This window comes from Silene latifolia, chromosome 9 (assembly GCF_048544455.1).
Source record: "Silene latifolia isolate original U9 population chromosome 9, ASM4854445v1, whole genome shotgun sequence".
NCBI lineage: Eukaryota > Viridiplantae > Streptophyta > Magnoliopsida > Caryophyllales > Caryophyllaceae > Silene > Silene latifolia.
Window position 1 is genome coordinate 182,595,514 of NC_133534.1, and position 22,136 is coordinate 182,617,649.

The 22,136-nt window shown below is 35.6% G+C and overlaps 1 protein-coding gene and 1 long non-coding RNA gene across 3 annotated transcripts; both read right to left on the reverse strand.

Moving 5' to 3' along the window:
• Positions 1-252: 252 nt before the first annotated feature.
• LOC141600266 (DEAD-box ATP-dependent RNA helicase 15) lies at positions 253-6,553 on the reverse strand. Of its 2 annotated transcripts, none has more exons than XM_074420461.1 (12): positions 6,452-6,553; positions 6,154-6,273; positions 5,053-5,153; positions 4,459-4,631; positions 4,001-4,232; positions 3,769-3,887; positions 3,040-3,096; positions 2,779-2,963; positions 1,545-1,689; positions 1,368-1,451; positions 1,180-1,243; positions 253-737 (listed from the first exon to the last, which is right to left on the reverse strand). In XM_074420461.1, exons 2-12 carry the CDS (start codon positions 6,267-6,269, stop codon positions 727-729), a joined length of 1,287 nt encoding a protein of 428 aa, XP_074276562.1. In that variant the 5' UTR covers positions 6,270-6,273; positions 6,452-6,553; the 3' UTR covers positions 253-726. The 2 variants fall into 2 exon arrangements, with proteins under 2 accessions (XP_074276562.1, XP_074276563.1); XM_074420462.1 differs by having other exon boundaries at positions 4,459-4,758; positions 6,452-6,537.
• Positions 6,554-9,844: 3,291 nt separating this feature from the next.
• On the reverse strand, positions 9,845-11,274 carry LOC141600267 (uncharacterized). Its single transcript, XR_012524279.1, has 2 exons — positions 10,863-11,274; positions 9,845-10,442 (listed from the first exon to the last, which is right to left on the reverse strand). It is a non-coding gene; the product is annotated as an uncharacterized LOC141600267 (long non-coding RNA).
• Between the last annotated feature and the right edge of the window lie 10,862 nt (positions 11,275-22,136).

The window sequence follows — 22,136 nt, forward strand, 5'->3', positions numbered from 1 at the left end:
ATGGTCTCCATTAATCACCTCTGTTTTCTTAACCCATCGTCAAGTACATCCCCTTCGTCCTTGCCCTGTCTTTAATCGGCCTTGTTCAATATTTGACCAGAATACATGACCGGCCAGATACAATGCCATGGGTGCTATACTTTCTAGCAAAGAAAATTGTGGGGGATTTTTAAACTTCCAAAAAGTATTCAGCACTACATGTTTCTATGTACAAGTCTCATCTATTTATTTATGGGTTTAACACGTGGAAGCTCATGGTAAATAAAAATCAGCATTACTGTAGGCCTGGTGTCCAACGTCCAAAACATACAACAGAAACTAGAGGTACGCTAATGACACAACCATGTCAACAGTCAATGTAGTCTATAGAAGTCATATACCATCACTACCATCTAGAACAACATATTGCGTGTACAATGAAACTCTAGATTGCCACAATGAAACTTGAGACTCGAAAATAGAAAAGTGCTTGCTTCACGGAAACTAAAATAGTTTTAATAGTCTGATACAATGCCACGAGCTCAAACACATAATTCAAACCTCAAGGGTAGAGGCCAGAAAGCCACCCCCTACTATCATCAGTAGTTCAAGCAAAGCAAAACACATCAGAATTTTGCACCATCCTGATAATTCCAAGGGTGAATCTTTCACCGAAGCCAACTATATCGCAAGAGTAGAGCAGTCAGCACCGTGATTCGCACAGCTAGATGCCCAACCAGATAGGTCTTATGATGGCACTACAATATAAAAGGAATTAAGTCAGCAATTTCTCTCATCAACTAAAAACCCATTAAAAAATCAGAAAAGTTCAGGGATAATCCAAGTTGCACAGAATTCGTTAATTTTATCCACTACATGAGGGTGTCCAAATCTTATATGGGAAATACCTAGGCAAGAGTGTTTGACCGTTGGACCACAGTATGCGAGCATTATATGAGGAGCCAGAGTTGTATAGAATATTAAGCAACATTTAGAACAACGCAAAGGAAAGCTACCAGCGTAATAGCAATCCAAGAAGAGAGTTCCGCATAAGAAGGAAGAGGAGGGGGGGGGGGGTATTTGTTCAAAAAACAAATTCTACGTCATCTCACAAAATGAGAGCACTGAGAAGAACAGTCATACATAAGAAAGGAGCGGGAATAGAGGAGCACGAAGCACAAATTGAGAGAGGAAACATACTATATGTGGAGGTGTCAATTTGCTCCGGCAGCTGCTTGATGTCCACCTCAAACCTCTCCTGCACCTGCAAAAATCAGCATTCTTCCAAGTTAGCCAAAAATAGTCAACGATCATGAGACTAACGAGACCCCATTATAGACCCTCCAAAAAGGAAAATACAGAAAATGCAGGTAGACAAGTATGCTCACCGAATTGAGAACTTCCGAATCTGAGGTAGAAGACACAAAAGTGATAGCAAGTCCTTTTGTACCAAACCTCCCTGCTCTACCAACCTACAATATACGGGAAAAAAATGATTAAAAATAAGCGAGTGCCCGTCCAAAGCAGAACTAAGTTAAAAACAGAAAATTATAGTAAGTACCAACCCGATGTAAGTATGTGTCGGCAGAATCCGGCATATCATAGTTAATAACTATGTTAACACGCTCAATATCAATACCTCTGCCAACTAAATCAGTGGCAACGAGGATTCGTTGTTTGCCATCTTTAAAACCCTTGTAGCGAGCCAGCCTAGCAGAATCAGTAAAAACGTCCAAAAGATTCAGTTAAAACATACAGCAGAAAATTTAAAACAAAATAGTAGCTTACAGCAAAAAAAATCATGAACAAAGGAAATGCACTAGTGGCAACATAAGGCCGCCACCACTAAATACTAATCTTACAAGAACTACAAATAAGGCTACACTAGCAGACGGACATACAGATTTCAAATAAAATCTGAACTTGAAACTAAACAAAAAAAAATTAACTCAACAAACTCATGATTTAAAGGGGTTTAAATTATCAAAAATTTACCCCCATTCCCTACATTTGTAACACGTATGGGTCGGGTCGGTTTGGGCTTGATCATTTCAGGCATGTCATAAGCCTTGGGTCAGGTCAGATCGCTTCATACCGAATAAGGGTCACTTCCGTTCAAGTTGCTTCCAATCCGATTATTTAGAAGTATCTGGCCATTTTTGATAAGAGTTTTGCAAAGTTAAATATTACTCCCTCTGTCCCGGTCATTTGTTGTCCTTTTCCATTTTGGGGTGTCTCAGTCATTTGTTGTCCTTTCTATTTTAAGAATGAACTTGATGAGTAATTTGATCATTCACACTCAATTTGTTCCACTTGTCATTTAGCTATTGGCCTTCTCCTCTTTCCTTGGTCTTTGTGCCAAAACCAAAGGACAACAAATGACCGAGACGGAGGGAGTAATATAGAGTGTTTGATGATTTAAGTATGACATAAAATTAGCCATTTCAGGCCACTCTGGGTCCTCTTGGATCCGGTAAATTGTGGGTCAAGTACTTTGGGTGAGATGGGTCGTTTAGGGTTATTGTGGGTCAAGTACTTTGGGTGAGATGGGTCGTTTAGGGTTATTGTCAGGTTATGCATTTTCGGGTCTGGTAATCATGAGTCATGACTCATCAAGGTCAGGTCAGTTTTGCTTGGCCCGATCTAGTAACGCGTAAAAACATTTAAAATGATAGCCAACTTTCATCTCTTTGATTATCACAAAGAAGCAGAAAGAAACCCAATAGCAAGTATGCTACTCCTTGCACCAAGGTTCATAGAACAAATCAAACAGACAAACAAATGAAAAGTCTAATTTACCTTTCTTCCTGAGACATGCCAGAATGTATGCAGATAGAAGGGAAGTTGCACTCCACAAGCAGCTTGTTCAGTTCGGCAGCCCTGCTAACACTCTTAACAAAAATGACAACTTGGTTGAAGTCCAGGGCATCCAAAAGGTCGTTCAACTTGCGATTCTTTTCTAGCTCGGACAATTTGATGTAGTGCTGTAAAAAGATGAGCAAATAAGAACATGTACAAGATTATATAACATACAAAGAACAGTAGCGTCTGTTCCCATACCTGAACAAGACCATGAAGCGTCAACTTGGCTTCGTCATCTACATAGATCTCCATCGGCTGAAATGAAAAGAACGTTATTGTAAAACATATTAGGGTCTTCCTAAATTGTAAGGAATCCATTTAGCAATTGAGGATCCCACTCAGGTCCAAGATGTCTTCTGGAAGATGCTTAAAGTCAAGGCACTTCACCATAATTGGACTTGTGGATCGAAACCATCTATAAGTAGTACTGTTTGTCCAGATACGACCTCATTTACAGAAAACCTCACCATCTCACAACACACTTCACTCAACCTAGGCAGAAGTACCTGAGAGACTGAAGACACCCCAACCCTTAGTTTACACCTAATATAAAAAACTAGACACGGGAAGAACCATGAAATTTTAATAAAATGTGAGGTAGCACATCGATGAACCCGTCCCCCAAGCTATAACCTACTTAACTCGGCCATCGTTGCAGGGTTGCCTAGACCACCAAATATCGGCAATTCGCACTAAATAAAGTATCTGGTGCATAGATTTATATCAAACGCCATGGTACAAATATGCTGAAATCCCGTTGGCATTTCTTGTGGGTGGAGCGGATTCAATAACTCAGCACTGTTGTCCCTTTTAACTGAGATAGAGCATCTCGGACCATAAAATTTATAGAGATAGGAAGATATCTTCTGTGGAAAGCTCGTAAATGGAAGACTGATAATTCAAAAAGAGCTGGCCATGAAACATTACATCTTGCATAAATTTCTTGCACACAGGGCGAATTGCCTTGCTGAGAGTAGCAGAGAACATCATCACTTGCTTATCATGGGGGGTCATTTTGAAAATCTCCTGCACGTCTCTTCTCATGTCTGCAAATGCCATCACATCAAGATTTCAACGTCAGATGTAAAATTCAGACCATACATCCGAACAGAGGAAAAACCAAAACACAGGAAAATAACAGTGATCTTAGAAAGCATACCAAGTGACTCGAGCATTTTGTCACATTCATCAAGGATAAAGTGGCGGACTTCCTTCAGGGACAGGTCTTTGTCTCTAGCTAATGCAAGTATCCTTCCAGGTGTACCCACAACAATGTGAGGGCATTCATTTTTCAGGAGGTCTTTATGAATTTTGATGTTGACACCTCCATAGAAAACAGCAACCTTGACACCAGGCAAATATGTACTGAACCTCTCGAACTCATGACAGATCTACAGCAATACCAAACAGATATTGATATTAGATTTCACTGTAAATATATTGGTATTACATTTTAACTTGAACATGATATATACTACCTCCCATCCACAGCAAAGAAATCATAATTCACTACGAGTGATGAGAATTTTGAAATATGAGTGCCTCGATGTGGGTGGGGTGATATATACATCCTCTGAAATTGTTCTTAGGTAATGTGTCTGAAATTATCTCCAATACCTGATAAGCCAATTCTCGAGTGTGACAGAGAACAAGCGCAGAGACTTGTCCAGTAACAGGATCAATCTGTTGTAGGGTTGACAGCACAAACACAGCTGTCTTTCCCATACCAGACTTGGCCTGACATATGACATCCATGCCCAAGATAGCTTGAGGAATGCACTCATGTTGAACTGAAGAAATACCAAAAAATTGGAGCGAGAGAAATCGCAGTGAGTACAATAAGACCTCCGGATCCTTGTAATTGAAAGTTTACCAGACCATTTTACAGCTCCAAGTCGAGTTATAGAAGTGAATTACCTGGTAGTACATAAAAAAATTAGAGGTAAAAACAATGCTGTTAAAAAAGGAATTGAGCAAAAGAAAAACAGATGATCGTCTTAACATGCAAACAAGTCGATGATTGTCCTGACATATCAATTAGCCAATGAACACAGGAGTAATTATTCAAGGTGCCGTCAGAACACTTGACTGCCTATGAGCATATTACCAAAAGACTAGTACACATCATCAACATAGCTTCCCATGCAAAATTAATATTAATACTGCTTGTATACAATACTTCCAAACAAAAAACAGTGATTAAACACTTGCCTTCAGATGGATGCTCAAACCCAGAGTCCACAATCGCTCGCAGCAACTCTGGCTTCAACAGGAAATCTCTAAACCCTGAACTGTAGATACCGACATATCCTCTACAAGACAAGCACAAAGTCTATAAGAACAAAATTTTCAAATAACAAAAAGTTGACTAGTTTAACTGACAAACACAAACACAAGCAAGTTTCAGACATAATGAAGTGCATACACGACAACAACTCAAAATATGACCATTGTACTGGAGGCATATAATGGCCTACAAACCATGTCATACACAGCACATAATTATTGCAAATAATAACTACCAGTTCCAGTCATTTCTTTAAATTTTTCTTATTTGGGTAGGTATGTCATTTTCTTTTGTTTTCATTTTTTAAGTATCTACATGTTGCTATTTCTTCTCATGAGCAGGTTTTTTGTCTTTTCATATTTCTTAAAAGCATTGTTTATCCTTTTCTTTCTGCTTAAAGCAAATGTAAAGAAATAAACGGAGGGGGGTATGTTTTGACCATACAACAATCTTACACAGACATTATAGCACTTCAATAAGATCAGATCAGGCTCATAAACAACTTTCCATTGGAAAAGAAAAAATTTGGAGTTGAAAAACATCAATTGGATATCTTGCACTAGATTATTAGATGATGTCGGAGTTTCCAATCTACTATCATTTGAAATGAAAAACCACAATAATCATTCCTTACATTATGAACAGGTCACAAGACTTAAAATACGAAGTAAAAAAATCAATAGATGTTAATCTATTTACAAATAGATTACAAATACTTTGATGACCCAATATTTGCTAATCTACTTACAAATACAAAGATTCGATCTTTTGAACAATTACACTAGAAAGCTCAATAATTTGCAATTTGTAATTTTGTTTCTATTGTCTTTTATATTACGTCTGAAGTTATTTTGATGTGAGACGGTATCACAGGAGGCTTACTCCAAGTAGATCATGTTTCATGACCGAATTTCAAATTAAAGCAACAACATATCGATAATCATCATATACAAATAAAAGTTGAGATCTACAAATAAACATGATATGAAAACCTATTAAAAAGTAGATTTGAAAAAAAAACGAACTTTTTTCCGGCATCGCCGTTAGTTTTAGCAACCGTAGAATCAGGAACTTTCTCTTCCTCCTCTTCGTAATCAAGAAGCTCCTCTTCGTAAGCGTCGTTATCTCTGTTTTCTCCCATTGTCCTGAACATTAATTAATTAATCAACATGAAATTAAGCACTTCATTCATAAACCCTAGAAATCGAGATTAAAAAATATACAACAAGATCCAGAACTGTATAGTTAAATTCGATTGAAATAACGATAAATACGAATTGAAGTAAAACTAAAGTGAGATCTAATAGATGAAACTGAACTTACCTTGGAAAGAATGAAAAATCGGGGGATTAGGGTTAGGGTTTTGGGGATGAAAGTCTGCAAGCGAAGAAAACGGAAGATGAAGAGAGGAAAGAGAGAGGAGGATGATAGGGTTTTATAGAGGAAATCAAAAGGAATTACTGGGGAATTGGTAATTGACGATTTTACCCTTATGGGTAGGGGATAATTACTAATTACCCTGCTTGCGGCAAAAGATATTTGATCTAAATAAATACGGATAGACTATAGAGCTGGCAAGTCTGGCCCGACCTGACATGACTCGAGAACACTGCAACCCGAAACTGACCCGACCTGTCAACGACCCCTAATTTGGCGTGACCCGATGATCAATGATTCATCCGACCCAGATCCAACTCAATACTGATCCGATTAAATTGATGACCTGACAATTATTAAGCTTAATATTAATCAAAATGAAAGTGATTTTGTGTTTAGATTTATACGTTTGACTTAATATTAATAATAATAGAATAATTAAACCAAATAATGGTTAAAAGTAAAATTTAATGGTCAAAAATTGAATTATTGTGACCCAAACTCGACACGACCCAATACATCACTTGACCCGAAATGACCCGGCCCGACTTGACTAACTGACCCAAAAGATATTTGATCTAAATACGGATAGAGCTGGCAAATCTGACCCGACCCAACATAACCCAAGAATATTGCAACCCGAAACCGATCCGACCTGACCCGTCTCGTCGACGACCCCTAACCCGACGTGACCCGATGATCAGTGACCCGTACTCGACCCAGATCCAACCCGATATTCACCCGGCCCGATACTGATATGACCCGATTAAATTGATGACCCGGCAATTATTAAGTTTAATATTGATCAAAATGAAAATGATTTTTTCGTTTAGATTTATACGTTTGACTTAATAATGGAGTAATTAAACCAAATAATGGTTAAAAGCTATATTTAATGGTCAAAAATTGAATTAAGTGACTCAAAACCGACCGACCCAATACATCATTTGACCCGAAATGACCCAACCCGATAATGACCCGATCCTACCCGAAAGGGTTGGCTAACCCGCTATGACCCGACTTGACTGACCAGATTGCCACCTCTAAATACGGAGTAGATTTTTTTATTTTTCGGAAATTTCTCATGGTATCCGTTTTATCAAGATTTCACGTAGGGGAGATAATCTTGCCAGGGATTATAGTGTAGGGTGATCTAGCTCAAATACTTTGCGTGATTAATTGATACTAATTGCAATGAAAGTAAAATAAAATTGATACAAAGATTTTTACGTGGAAAAACTCTTTGAAATGGGAAAAAAACCACGGCCACCAAGTCAGGAGGGAATTTCACTATGATTTTGATGATAATTCTAAGTACAAAAGGTATGAACAATGTAAGAGTAAGAGTAGAAGTGTAAGAGTGTTGTTGTGTGTGATGTTTGTCGGTATTCTTCTCTATTTATAGCCTTCAAATTACCAAATGGTTAGCTCATTTGAATATGGTGATCGTTGCTAGGAAATAGGGAGTGTGCATGAGGTAGTTATTGACTCATTCCAAGGAAATAACCTTCTTGCAAAATATCTCCTAGGGTTGTTGGTCATGCTTCCTAGATAGTAGGCTTCATGGACTTGGTCTCCCATAGAAGTAGGAGCCGCTCTTTCAAGATTGTTGCTTAATCACATGCGGAATTTGTAGGATCCAATGTATACTTATGCTGAACTGCTCTCAGGCCAGGGCATTTTAGCTTGCCTGACCTGATATCCCTCTCCTGGATGGTGCCTGCTTGGTACAAGGATGCTGCTAGTGTTGCCCTTGCCAGGCATTGTTAGGCTGAACGTTTCCTAGTCAGGCATGATTTATCCTGGCTCAACAATTGCCCCTTATCTCCTTATTTCTGCTGGATCTGGCCAGGGATAAGGAGATAACCTGTCTAAGTGAATTTCCCAGAGTAAGACCAGGTTATGCAAATTTCCGGATAATGGAAGAGTCCCATCTGTTTTAAATGTCTAACGGATATGAGAATAAATGCGGGTAGTTGCATTACTCTCTAGGAGAGTTATGATTGCACTCATCCACTTGCATCAACCCTAACAAATTTAAACCCGCCTATAAAAAGATCTTTCACCGTCTTTCATTTTCACTTTCTCACCATTGCTTTCTTCTCTATCTTACTCAACTCTTTCAGTCAAAATCCAAAACAATTACCGTCCCCTTTTTAACTGAAAACTCATTAACATATCACCAAAAAGAAAGGTTGTTGCTTCAAAACCTGCTGAAATAGAAGGCATGGCTGATATTGTCGATGTGCCTGATATGATACCAGAAGATGAGGTGGTTGAAGTTGAACCACCCGCTGAAATTCTTGCTATTATGCACAAAGATTATGCCTTTGCCCCAGCAAAGCACCTTTCTCCGTCCTTTCCTGAGGAGAACCTTCTTAAACCTGCTTTTGAGCATTTCTTGAAGAGCAAGCGTCTAGTTTCTCAAGAGAAGAGAGTTTGGATTCCTGAGAATGATCCAATCAGAGCTAATTGGTGTAGCCCTGATTGGTTCTGTATATTTGAATGGGCTTTTAAGGCCGGATGCAAGCTTCTTTTTAGTCCCCTGATGAGTGATGTCATTGATAGAATTGTCGCGTACCTTAATCAAAGATAAATACTTTATGCAAGGCTAACAACAAATAAATGTAGTTAGGGAAGTAGGGGTCGAATCACAGGGAGACGGAAGTTAATTACTAAACAAGTTGTCATGGAGCGAATTTTATCAAGGTCGGTTACAATTTGGGTTTTGATTTGGTTGTTTAAGATGAAAACAATTATGTAAATAAGATGTAAACAACTATAAAAAAAGATGTAAACAATTATAAAAAAAAGATCAAGGAGGAATGGGGTTACTCATGTATAGATTAGCATAAGACGGTGTCAAATTAGATGAACATTAGAATCAATTGTTATTTAGGTTATTAGCAATTTTCCTTCGGCCTATTACCCAACCATAGAACGATTAGTAACGAGCTTTCGCACAAATTAAACCGATCTGCTAAAAAATGTTTTGCCTAATTCAATTCAAGACTTTCGCTCTTAGGAAATGAATAACAAATTAATCAATGATTATGGCCAACAATCAAAGATTAACAATATGAAACAAGCATGAATATAAACAATAATTTGATAATAAAATTCTCTAATCTAACATGTAGAAAATGCTAATGAAACATGGCTTCCCCGCTCCTAGATTAAAGGACTACTCACGCATAATAACGATTAAACTAATAACGATTGAATAGATAAACATAAACATGATAACAATATGTAATTGGAATTGAAATAATAATTTAAACTAGAGAATAGAATTATCAACTTTAAAGGAATAAGAACAAGAACTTGGAAGAACAATACTTTAAATAAGAACCCGTTCAAATGTAAACTATTAAACTAAAGTGCTTATGTAAATTAATGAGAAAGGAAAACAAAGTTTATAAACCCTAGAACATAATAGAAATGACGGAATAAAGACAGGTTTTAGATAATACAAGCAAACATTATATAGAGGAGGTCGAAAAATTAACAATCACTGAGAATGTATACATCCCCGGGGTAGGGAACATGGTCCCCGATCGGAGACGTGGACAGTTGTCCACACTGTTCAATTCCACTCCTTGCTTCATGCATGCGTTCTCGGTACCTAGGGGTTATAACCCCGATATGGGAAGTGAGTAATAGTCTTCTTGCACAATTTCGTCTTAAACTTAAGCATGCATGCATCCCCTAGAGGTAGGGGATGGTGACGGGGGCGCGAGCAGTCCATGATAATGCATAGTAAAACCGTCGCAACTTATTCAATCTTGCTCGAAATGACTTGAACCACTTTCCCTTGACTAGCGACTTGAATATGAACTTGGCACGTCATATGTAGCAACATGTCTCGTAGTTTTAGCCTCGTCTTACTCAGGATTTGTCTTAGCGTAAGAAAATAACGGAAAAACCGCTCCAATTCCTACAAAAGACATTAAACACAAGAAATATTATCCAAGGCGATATTAGCTCAATAAATCGCTTCTAAGAGCGGATAATAATATAAAACCGAGCTAAATGAGGGGCGAAAAGTATATATGAAATGAAATCAAACTCCCCCGAGCTAAATCCTTTCTTGTCCTCAAGAAAACACACAATATGACAAGGACAAGGGCACGAGCAACAACCATCCCATCTAAATGCAAATCCCACTAAGTAACTTTAAAGCACAATGAATCAAAACCCGAAACAACATGGGCATATGGAAAAGGCTGTTGGGTTTCTTTAAACTCAAAACTATACATATTCATATATGAATTAATTTATTTGGTCATAAAATAAATACATGATCTTATGCATGCAAACTTAATAAAAAGAGATGAAAAAAAAATCGATTTCTCACCATCTTATTTTCGGCCATTTTGGGCACAAGTGAAGTCTCCTACCTCACTTGTTCTTGAGCTTATGTATTAGGATGATCCTCCAAAAATTTCAAGAGTAGAAATCCTCCTAAAGAGATGCACCCAAGACACTCCCTTAAACAAATATCAACACTAACTAGGTATATAATATTTGTAAACCTTAAATGTATTTCTAGTACAATGCTAGATTAATAGAACATATATTATGATAGAACTAATTTTTATCATATGATTTCTAGAGAGAGTTTTTATTTTTTTAAGGAATTTTTGTCTCACAAAATTATTAGAATGATTAGTAGTCTACACATGCAAGAGAACAAGTCTCAATGTAGAGAAAAAGAAGAGAGCCCACGGTTGGGCATAAGAGAAGACAAAAAGTGAAGATGCTCTTTCTTTTTCACTAACTCATGTAACTAGGGTAGCTTAACTCATGCAAAATATAATCATCATAACATTAGCATGGATAAGACAAAAAACAAACCCCATAACCTACTCCAATATTTCGGTCATTGAGATAAAATGGACCTCTTTTTATTTTTTGTCATTTGTACAAATGTGTGTCATGTGACATGTAACATGTCTTATGTCACATTTAATCTAAAATGCATATTTAACAAATTAATTATCATTTATCAATTAAATAAATCACATTTAACATTTTGACTAGTAATTCTAAATTACTTTTACATAAAATGGTCATTTTAATATTAGTTAGTATAATTCACAACTTATTGTAATTATAACTAACATATCATTCTTATCTCGCATGTTTCGCAAACACCGATTAATTATTAGTAATATAACACTTTTAATTACTAAATTAAATCTTACTATAAGATTCAATTTTAAACTCTCTCAAATAATTTATGTTCAAATTTAAGGAATTGATCAACTTGTATCATCATACAATTGATCAGTTTTATCCATTAAGGGAAATGTCCTATAGGTGTGACCTAAAGGGATCGACTGACCACCACTGTCTCACGACAGTAATGTCAAACTCTAGTCAGCCAATCATTACCGATAAATGTTGGTCAGTTGACTATATATAATAGAATCATCCCAAGCGTATTCTTAATTATGAGATTTAATATGTCATTGACAATTGTGATCGCATTATTGTCGGGGACACTTACTCCAACAATCTCCCACTTGTCCTCGACAAGTGTGCGTCACCAATTCTCTTGTCCTATTACTATCTCCCACTCAATGCAAGGTGTCTTTCGGGTCGTACTTGCAAGTGATCATATCGAGAGTGGTTTCCTCGATCTGGAGAATAACTGATTTGACCGGAATTATCTACCATAGATACCTTCCGAGCGTGGCCACGCATTTCCAGTTCATTACTCCTCGAGTGGCCCTGAGATATTGTTTTAACCCTGACAAGAGGGTGGACAATTCCTATCGCACTATTCCCTTCAACTAGCCACAGCCATCATAACCCAAAATATGCCCATTTGACCCCATTTGCGAAGGTCGTAGTAACATAAATCAAAGTTAATCTGAAACCGTGCCACCTTAGGCGAACAGTCTTTAGTCAAAAGAATCGACTCATTAGAATACTATAGTAGCTCTCGCCACGACCAGGCTTTATAAATTTGCCAGAACTCTATAAGCGGTCACCGCCCGACGAGTGTTCCTAATGATCGCCTATGTGATCGACTAGTCATCTCACATGACTCTATGGCACTTGAACTTGCCATCAATCGCATCACACTCTAGTCACTTCGAGACGTCACCTCATACAAGTGATTATGGGCGAATACTATGTTAATCCGGGTTCACTTTAACGAGGTTCAACATTGTCATACAACCCGTTTGGATGTAACAAAGTACAAGAAAAGAGTTTTTAAAGTAAAAACTCGAACGACAAATGCGATTATCACATATGAATAGTCAATGCCTGATTACTATTTCATATTCTATAATCTAATTTGATCTTGTATATAGTTGTTCATTTCAATCCTATTGAAATGACATGACTCATCATGTTTAGCCTATGATTAGGCCTTGTTAAGTAGGTTTTAGCAACTCCTTTCTCAAACTTGCTACATACTCGTTTTCCTTTCATAATGCATACCTTGTATTACAAAACTTTCTGAGTACGTGTATGGATCCAATCTAGACATAGGCTCTCTTGCCTTAGAATAGCTCCTACTGTTTTCACAGTGTGCGGGACTCATCCTTCTTGCACATCTCATGATTGCAAGTGTACTCAATATCCGTTGTAAATATCTCTCATTGTTATTTATTGCCTAGAACGATTCTAGCAAGTCTATTTCTTGAATAACATAGCCATAATGGTTTCTTAACCATCTTTATGTGTTTTGAATGTGGTTTTGTTGGAAACCATGTGCAATCTCAATTGTTAATTGTCATTTGTGTAACACCCTTACACAAATTAGTGAAATGCATCAAAAACACTTTGCTTTACACCCTTACTGCTTCTTCAAGCACTTAAGGGTAATCCTTATGGCTTAGTTGGTAACTATTACCTAAAATCGATTTGAAACAATTCATCATACTCAAAGTATATGAAGTGTTATACATCATTTCCTATTTAATTGATTTGGCAGCGGAAGCAAATGGAATCAATCAAATATGTTCAACTTGATTGAACTAGTCAAGAATCTTATCAACATAAGATTTCTTATTTGACGCTAATATCATGTAGATTTATTTCTACAAATTCGGATATTAAAGATGTATTAAGTTTCTCCAAAGTCTCAAATCATTCCCAATGATCAATATGTCATCCACATAAAAGACTAATTTTAAAATTTTCGTAACTCCCACTAAATTTCATGTATAAACACAACTTCTCAACCTATTGAGAAAAGTTTTATAACATGATCAAAACATTGACTCCAACTCATTGATGTCCTACTTAAGACCATCTCTTAAGTTGCACATTGTCTTAGGATTGTAAGAATCTACAAAACTCATAACATGTATAGAATACATTCCTTCCTTGAAGAAGTGAATTTTAGATTTACTCGTTATATATATCTCATCATAATGAAATATAATCCCTGGAAAAATCCAAATAGACTTAAGTATTTTAACTATTGCAAAATCGTTTGCAACTAATTAAGCTTTGAAATCTCTCCTTATTAGTGCAAACCCTTTGTCACTAATCAAGCCTTTTATTTTGGGTTTTCATGACTCTAAGCCTTGTATTGAGTTGTGACTTAAACACTCTCATGTAAGTCATTTGTTCTTTTCTTTCTAGAAGTAACTTGAATCAATCAATTTCTTTGTAAGTTGCAAGCTCTTTACTTTCTAAAAGTAACACTAATTCATCATCTTCAACAAGTGATGACTTTAACCTCCTAGGTTTTGAAGAAACAACGTCTTACACAAAATGTCTCATGTAGCCAAGAAAGACGAGTTTCTTGCGACATAACATTCTTTTGTGACTCTTGAATATTTTCTCCCACTCTGTCTTCTAGAAATAAACTTGTATTCTAGAAAGACATCTTCACGAGCCACAAACCTGTTGTACTCGTGATTATAGTAAGGAAAAATGAGCATTTGCTTCTTTTGAAAACTTACAAGCATGGTACTCTACCATTTCATATCTCATATGAATCGTTTAGATTTAGTGGAAAAACAACTTAGACAAAATGATAAAATCCCCAAAATTAGATCAAGTAACTCAAGGTAACTTGAATAAAATCCAAACCATATCGAACAGGGTTTGATTTCTATATCTAGCCACACCTTGTCCCATAATGTGTGCTAGGAGTGATTAACTTGTGATACTATATCACACATCCTTTGCCTTATATCAAAGTTTTCACTTAGATAATCCCATCACGACTAAATCATGATCGTTTGAACTCTTTGAACTTCTTGAAAGATTTCTCCTTGTACCTTATTAAGTGAACACTATAGTATCCACTTTAATTGTCGGTAAAATAAAATGATCAACCTTTTCTGGATCAATGATTTGCATTCTCAATTTCCTTTTCAACCAAAAGGCATGAGAAATCTTGCTTTGAATACAAGATACACATATACCATAAGATTAACAATCTAATGGTTTCATGAGTACTCGGTAGCTCTTTGCGTTTATCATTCCAGAATTAAAGTTTTAATCTTGGGATATCAATTTGAGTCTTGTATCATCTACATGATATATCATTCTAGTTTGGTTTTTAGAATATAGTCACCTTGATAATGGGCTAGCCATACATCAAATCGTGGTGTAAATGGGTCACAAAAGTGAAACCTCTTTTGCATCATAACAAAATTATATTCTTATTTAGAGTTTATGTACTTAATAGTCATAATTAAGGTACAACTTTAAACCCAAAACTAGTTTGAGTACACAATGACTCTATCTCTCGACATTTTTTTTTATGCTAGTCGTCATATTCTAATCATCCTATGTATCGAATACAATGATGAAAACCACCACCAGTTTCTAATATTGACGAAGTGGTACTAGCAAATTTATGTCAATCAATTAAATAAAGAACTAAGTCTCATTAGATGTCCCACAACTAACTTGCTTATTCTTTAACAACTTGGGGTAGTTTCCTTTCTAGTGTTCAACACTTCCAAAAGGAAACTTTATCGATTGTAATTAATAGGTTTAGTCTTTACTTTTACCTTTGTTTTGTCAATTCCATTCTAATCTTTACTTCTTGAACCTCGTCCTTTTCTTAACGATTAAGAGAATGCTCCCACTCATTTCAATAAATCTTTGTTTAGAGAAGCAAAAATTTAATTTCATGAAGACTACTCTTCAATTCATTCGTTTAGTCTTAAAACTTTCATTGAAGTGGTTGCGTTACGATTTCTAACAAATCTAATTACCAAAACAATTTATCATTTCAAGGTACTTAACTCAATTAAGCATGTGAGAAACTATCCATTGTAAGTAGATGTGTTAGTTAAGAATCAAAAGCCTGTTTGATAATGAATAACTTCTATCTACACTCTTCACAAGAATTCTTTGCAATGGTTAATTTGTTTTTTTTTTTTTTTTTTTTTTTTTTATAGAAGAAAATTCATATTTGTCTTTAGTTACGATGTTTTAATGGAGATTTGAATCGAAATGATATCGTATATAAATTGTGGTGAAGAAATAGAACGATGCGACAACGGAATGATGAAAACTAACATTTATCGTTATAATAATACTTGTAAACAAGTAAAACATTTACATAGTGACCTATACCCAACTATGATAAATGATTCCAAGATCCAAATTCATATTAACTTGGGCACGCTTTGGCGATACAACCCTTATCAATATAACTCGGTGGATTAACTCTTTAATCGATTCTACTTTTAGAACTCTTGGTCGCTAAAATTACATTAATATTTATCTTTAGCCCAAAACACATCCGGCTATGGTCGAGAATACTTTTGTTGAGTTCAACCCAAATTTCGAATAAATGTGTCCATGATCCAAATCACATTAACTTGGGCACGCTTTGGCGATACAACCCTCATCAACATGAATTCGGTGGATAGACATTTATCACCCACTTCCCCTACGTAACAAGGTTTGTACCCTGGTTTGGCCGAGCGCACTCCCTCACGAAATAGGTTTTCATGGTTTCTACTTTTTGGTAAGGCTAAGTCTCAATTGTTTATTTTAGCGAGAGGTCATGTCAATTTATTATCTATCACGTTTTAAGTGAGCTAAAGCGGTGAACTACGATAATTGTAATTGACACGGTCGATAAACTGGATTTAAAATGCATGTTTAGTTATGGCGATTTAGCGATGCATGCAACATATAAATAAAATGCAAAGCATAAATAAAAATCCTAATATGGCCTTCCTAAAATAGAAAATCCAATTAACTATTACAAATGCGGAAACCAACTCCTTGGTCCCTTGAACTTCGGTCTTGGAACGCATCACGAGGCAACACCGTCTTCTTGGAAACTCCGGGAAATTACAAAATAAATTACATAATTTCCTATTATACATTTGTAATAAAAATTAAATAACTATTAAATTACAAATTGGTGATACGAGATCACAAAATTACAACCGAATCGATATTCCCATACATTTCGGGTAATATCGACTAAAAACTAAGGTCATACTAAGTACAAAATACATAATTCAAAATTATATAAACCAAAATTATGACAATCATAAATAAAATGCAGCAATATAATATGTATGCACATGCTTCATTTTAAGCTAAATCGCCTTTTTAAGAGCCAATATCGTATATTAATTGATTTTTACGGATTTGCGTGATTTAACCTTTTAAAATCACAAATTGTTACATAAACTCATATTTATGTTCAAGTTAATTATCCTAACATCTTAGGACTCAAAATTTAGTCTTCACACAAATTTTGACAATAATTCAACTTGTATATCTAATATTGTTCATTTATGGATTTAAAATACAATATTTTATTATAAACTTCAAATTAAATTATAATTTCTTCAAATAATTTCAAAATTTGAAATTAAAACTTATGAACATTTTGGAAAAATACCATGACACTCATAATGTTTAAAACTTAGGTTAAATATTTCGAAAATTTATCGAGAAAAACAATGTTGCGGTTTATCGGTTTTAACAAATATGACCATTAAAATATGAAAAAATTTATTTTCATAAACTTATCACTTTTAGATCTGAAATATATGATAAAATGCAACATGTGATATTTTTCTTTAGTCATGAAGTATGTTTTAGCATTATTAACTAATTAGAGTCACTATTTATGTGATTTTTCATCAAAAATTCATAAATCATGCAATAATGGTTCAAAACAGCCAAACATTTTACACACATCTTATAAAATTACATGTGACAACATACTAAAATTTCATGATAAGATTCAAAATATAACTCTTATTAACCTATTTAACATTTTAAATTCGATTTTAACATATAAAATTCAAATTTCGAGCAAAATAATCCGTCTTGACATGAAAATTTACAGGCCATCAGTATGTAGTATATGTGAAAACATATCCAAAAACCACTGGAAAATTCGAAGTTTAAGTAATTTTCGTCCAAAAATGTCATTTTATATACAAAAATTACATTTTTATGTCATAAATTAACAAAATGAACAATAAAATCCATAAATAAACCAAAATTTCCTAAAAATCACTTAGGACCAGAAACTTTTAACATGCAAAGTTATTTTTAGGTTTATCTTCATAAATCCAAATTAATTAGTTTTGTATGTTAATCTTATAACTCGGAAAAACCATAAACCGATTTGCATGCAAACAACTTATTGCTCTGATACCACTTGTTGGGTTTCTTTAAACTCAATATTATTCATATTCATATATGAATTAATTTATTTGGTCATAAAATAAATACATGATCTTATGCATGCAAAATTAATAAAAAAAGATGAAAAAAAATCGATTTCTCACCATCTTATTTTCGGCCATTTTGGGCACAAGTGAAGTCTCCTACCTTACTTGTTCTTGAGCTTATGTATTAGGATGATCCTCCAAAAATTTCAAGAGTATAAATCCTCCTAAAGAGATGCACCCAAGACACTCCCTTAAACAAATATCAACACTAACTAGGTATATAATATTTGTAAACCTTAAATGTATTTCTAGTACAATGCTAAATTAATAGAACATATATTATGATAGAACTAATTTTTATCATGTGATTTCTAGAGAGAGTTTTTATTTTTTTAAGGAATTTTTGTCTCACAAAATTATTAGAATGATTAGTAGTCTACACATGCAAGAGAACAAGTCTCAATGTAGAGAAAAAGAAGAGAGCCCACGGTTGGGCATAGGAGAAGACAAAAAGTGAAGATGCTCTTTCTTTTTCACTAACCCATGTAACTAGGGTAGCTTAACTCATGCAAAATATAATCATCATAACATTAGCATGGATAAGACAAATAACAAACCCCATAACCTACTCCAATATTTCGGTCATTGAGATAAAATGGACATCTTTTTATTTTTTGTCATTTGTACAAATGTGTGTCATGTGACATGTAACATGTCTTATGTCACATTTAATCTAAAATGCATATTTAACAAATTAAATATCATTTATCAATTAAATAAATCACATTTAACATTTTGACTAGTAATTCTAAATTACTTTTACATAAAATGGTCATTTTAATATTAGTTAGTATAATTCACAACTTATTGTAATTATAACTAACATATCATTCTTATCTCGCATGTTTCGCAAACACCGATTAATTATTAGTAATATAACACTTTTAATTACTAAATTAAATCTTACTATAAGATTCAATTTTAAACTCTCTCAAATAATTTATGTTCAAATTTAAGGAATTGATCAACTCATATCATCATACAATTGATCAGTTTTATCCATTAAGGGAAATGTCCTATAGGTGTGACTTAAAGGGATCAACTGACCACCACTGTCTCACGACAGTAATGTCAAACTCTAGTCAGCCAATCATTACCGATAAATGTTGGTCAGTTGACTATATATAATAGAATCATCCCAAGTGTATTCTTAATTATGAGATTTAATATGTCATTGACAATTGTGATCGCATTATTATCGAGGACACTTACTCCAACAAAGGCAACACACGATGCCGTAGCACAAAGGATTTCACATGGACATTTTGACTCTTGCATGATCTTATATGACATCGGACTCCTCACGGGATTCACTCACACTCATAATATGAAAAAGGCAAGTTTACATGAATGAGACACTCTCCTATCTACGACTCAAGAGAATGCACCCGCAATCTAGTATGGTAGACATTCCAAATCAACAAGACAAAGCTAAACATGATCATAAAGCATAACAAAAGAATTCAAGAGAACAAATAAGAAGGCTAGGGGAAATGGGTAAGAAGGCGGACAAATGAATTTGGTCATGTGGAGCTAATGTCAAGCTAGCAACTAACCAAAAGTGCAAGGATGCTCATTCACCTTTCCCAAGCAACAAGAACTAGAACCAAAAGCAGCATATTGGCTCATTTTACAATACATCACAAGAGACTACTTCCCAAAACAACTCATCTCATACATGGAAACAACTCACATTTCTTCTCTTCTTTTTCATCATTTTTTTGCTCAACATTTTAAAATTCTTTCTTTTTCTTTTCTTTTTTCAACTTTTTGCATTTTTTTCTTTTTCAACTTTTTCTTTCCTTTTTTCTCAAATTAACCTTCACCAAGATACGAGAATCAACAATCCCGTAACAACAATACTTACAATAGTAACAAATAACCATATCCCAAAAATAAGAGAGCATCCCCAACACAAATAGCAAGTCACTACCTCAACAAAGGTAGGCAATGTTATATGTAGCTAGGAAAGGGGTGAAATTTGGGCAAAATATGTAAGCAAGACAAGATGAATGGCTTCAAATGGAAATCATGATAGCAAGCTCATACAAAATGTGTAACACCTGCGAATTTTCCGTTTTGGCATTTATAATTTAATTAGCCATTTTATTATTTTATTTGTATTTTATATTCGTTTTTGTAAAAATGTGGCTTTACATGTATGATAATTTTAACTAGGTTTGTGACCCGTGAGATTCACGGGTTTATCTATTTTAGTTTTGTTATTTTTATCGTATTGTTTATATTTGTCTGAACAACTAGTTGATCCATTTAAAAAATATAGTCTTGAAATACATAAACTAGTTTAGTTGCCCGTGAAAATTCACGGGTCCGTTATAATATCTTGCATATGTTATTTTCCACTAAATTACCAAGCCTAATTGAAAAAAAGTTTTAATAAAGGGTTTTTGAGATAATCAGACAATGGTGCCCGATGGTACCATCATCATGTTCCAAGTTCCAGCATGGTCAATCATAAAGTTTGAAATTTGAGTTCATACAGTGCATGTCGTTAAGTACCTGCAAAGCACCACTATCAACAACAATTTTATCCGTCAAAGGCTCACATGAGTCACATCCGTCTTAACCACTGGCTTCAATCTCAAAGAGAATAGTTATGACTTTGGCTAATGTTGCATTATCCGAGCCTTTAGCTCGTCTTCCACCACCAATATCTCGCCAAACTGTCTCTGTAATACCCGCCCTTTCGGAGACCCTTTGACCAGTGTTGACCGACCTTGGAAGCAGTAATAGTCCTTAGAAGTGCGTACCAAAGTTATCTTATGTTGTGAGTTAGGGGTGGTACTCGATAGAGTAGAGGCTACTCGATCGAGTAGCATGGATACTCGATCGAGTAGGGGCCACTCGATCGAGTAGGTGGGCCACTCGATCGAGTAGCGTCTTTTCAGCGAGGGTTTATAATCGCGTTTTGTTAAATCCGCAAATCATTTCCGCCTCTTTCTCCTAAACCTAAATGTCGCCCTTTTCTCTTCCCTGTACCATATGTCCTCCATGGAAGCCCTTGAAGGTCCTCATGCCTTAGGATTGTGTAGCTTGAGTCGGGTAGCGGTCCTTTGCCAAGTTTTCCTCATGTAGGTATGTCGTCATCATCACCTGTGCCTTGTGTTTTCAGTTAGGATTAGAATGGAAGTAATAGATGACTGTATGGTGTGTATAGGTGTTGCTTGATTGCTGGATATTGCGTGTGTTGGCATGGAATCGTTGCAGTCGCGTAAAGGTAGGTTCACCTACTCAGTTTCTGTGGATGGTCTAGTGTGTCGGTTGTTGTGTCGTGGTTGTTGTGTTGCAGTTGTGTTTGTGTGGCAGCGTATATGCGGTAATCGGTTGGTGTATATAGTTTGTTGGTTGTTGTTGTATTACAGCTGTCTATGATTGTTTGTCTCTGGTTCTCGAGGTGCGTCCTCGGCTGAGTGGAGTCACTTGCGGGAGTGGCTTCACGCCCTAGTTTCGCCCTCCGTGGAACCCGCCACGGGAGGGGATGCGCACATTAATGGGTCAGGGTTATCGCTCGGTGTGATGAGCGGGGATTTGGTGGGTACGGCTGCGGTCCCCCACTGGCAGGGCTGGTCCTGTGGACAGTCGGTGACGGAGATTGATTGGAGTGGGTGTGATTGTGTGTGAGTGGTTGTGCCGTGTTGTGTTGATGATTGTTGTCGGTTTGTGTTGAGTCTTGCCTCAGTTACTGACCTTGTGTGGTTGTCTTGTTTGTTTATGTGTCTACCGTGATCCCTTATGGTGAGCAGTCTGTCTTAGAAGGTGTTGATGTGGTTGATGGCTGGAGTTCTGGCGGGGATGAGTCATCACGAGTATTGATAGAGATAGTGTGTAGCTGACGAGTTGTATCTTTATTTTGTTGGTTTGATGTAACACTTGTAAATTGAACTATAATTGTTATGTTATCGACCTTTGAT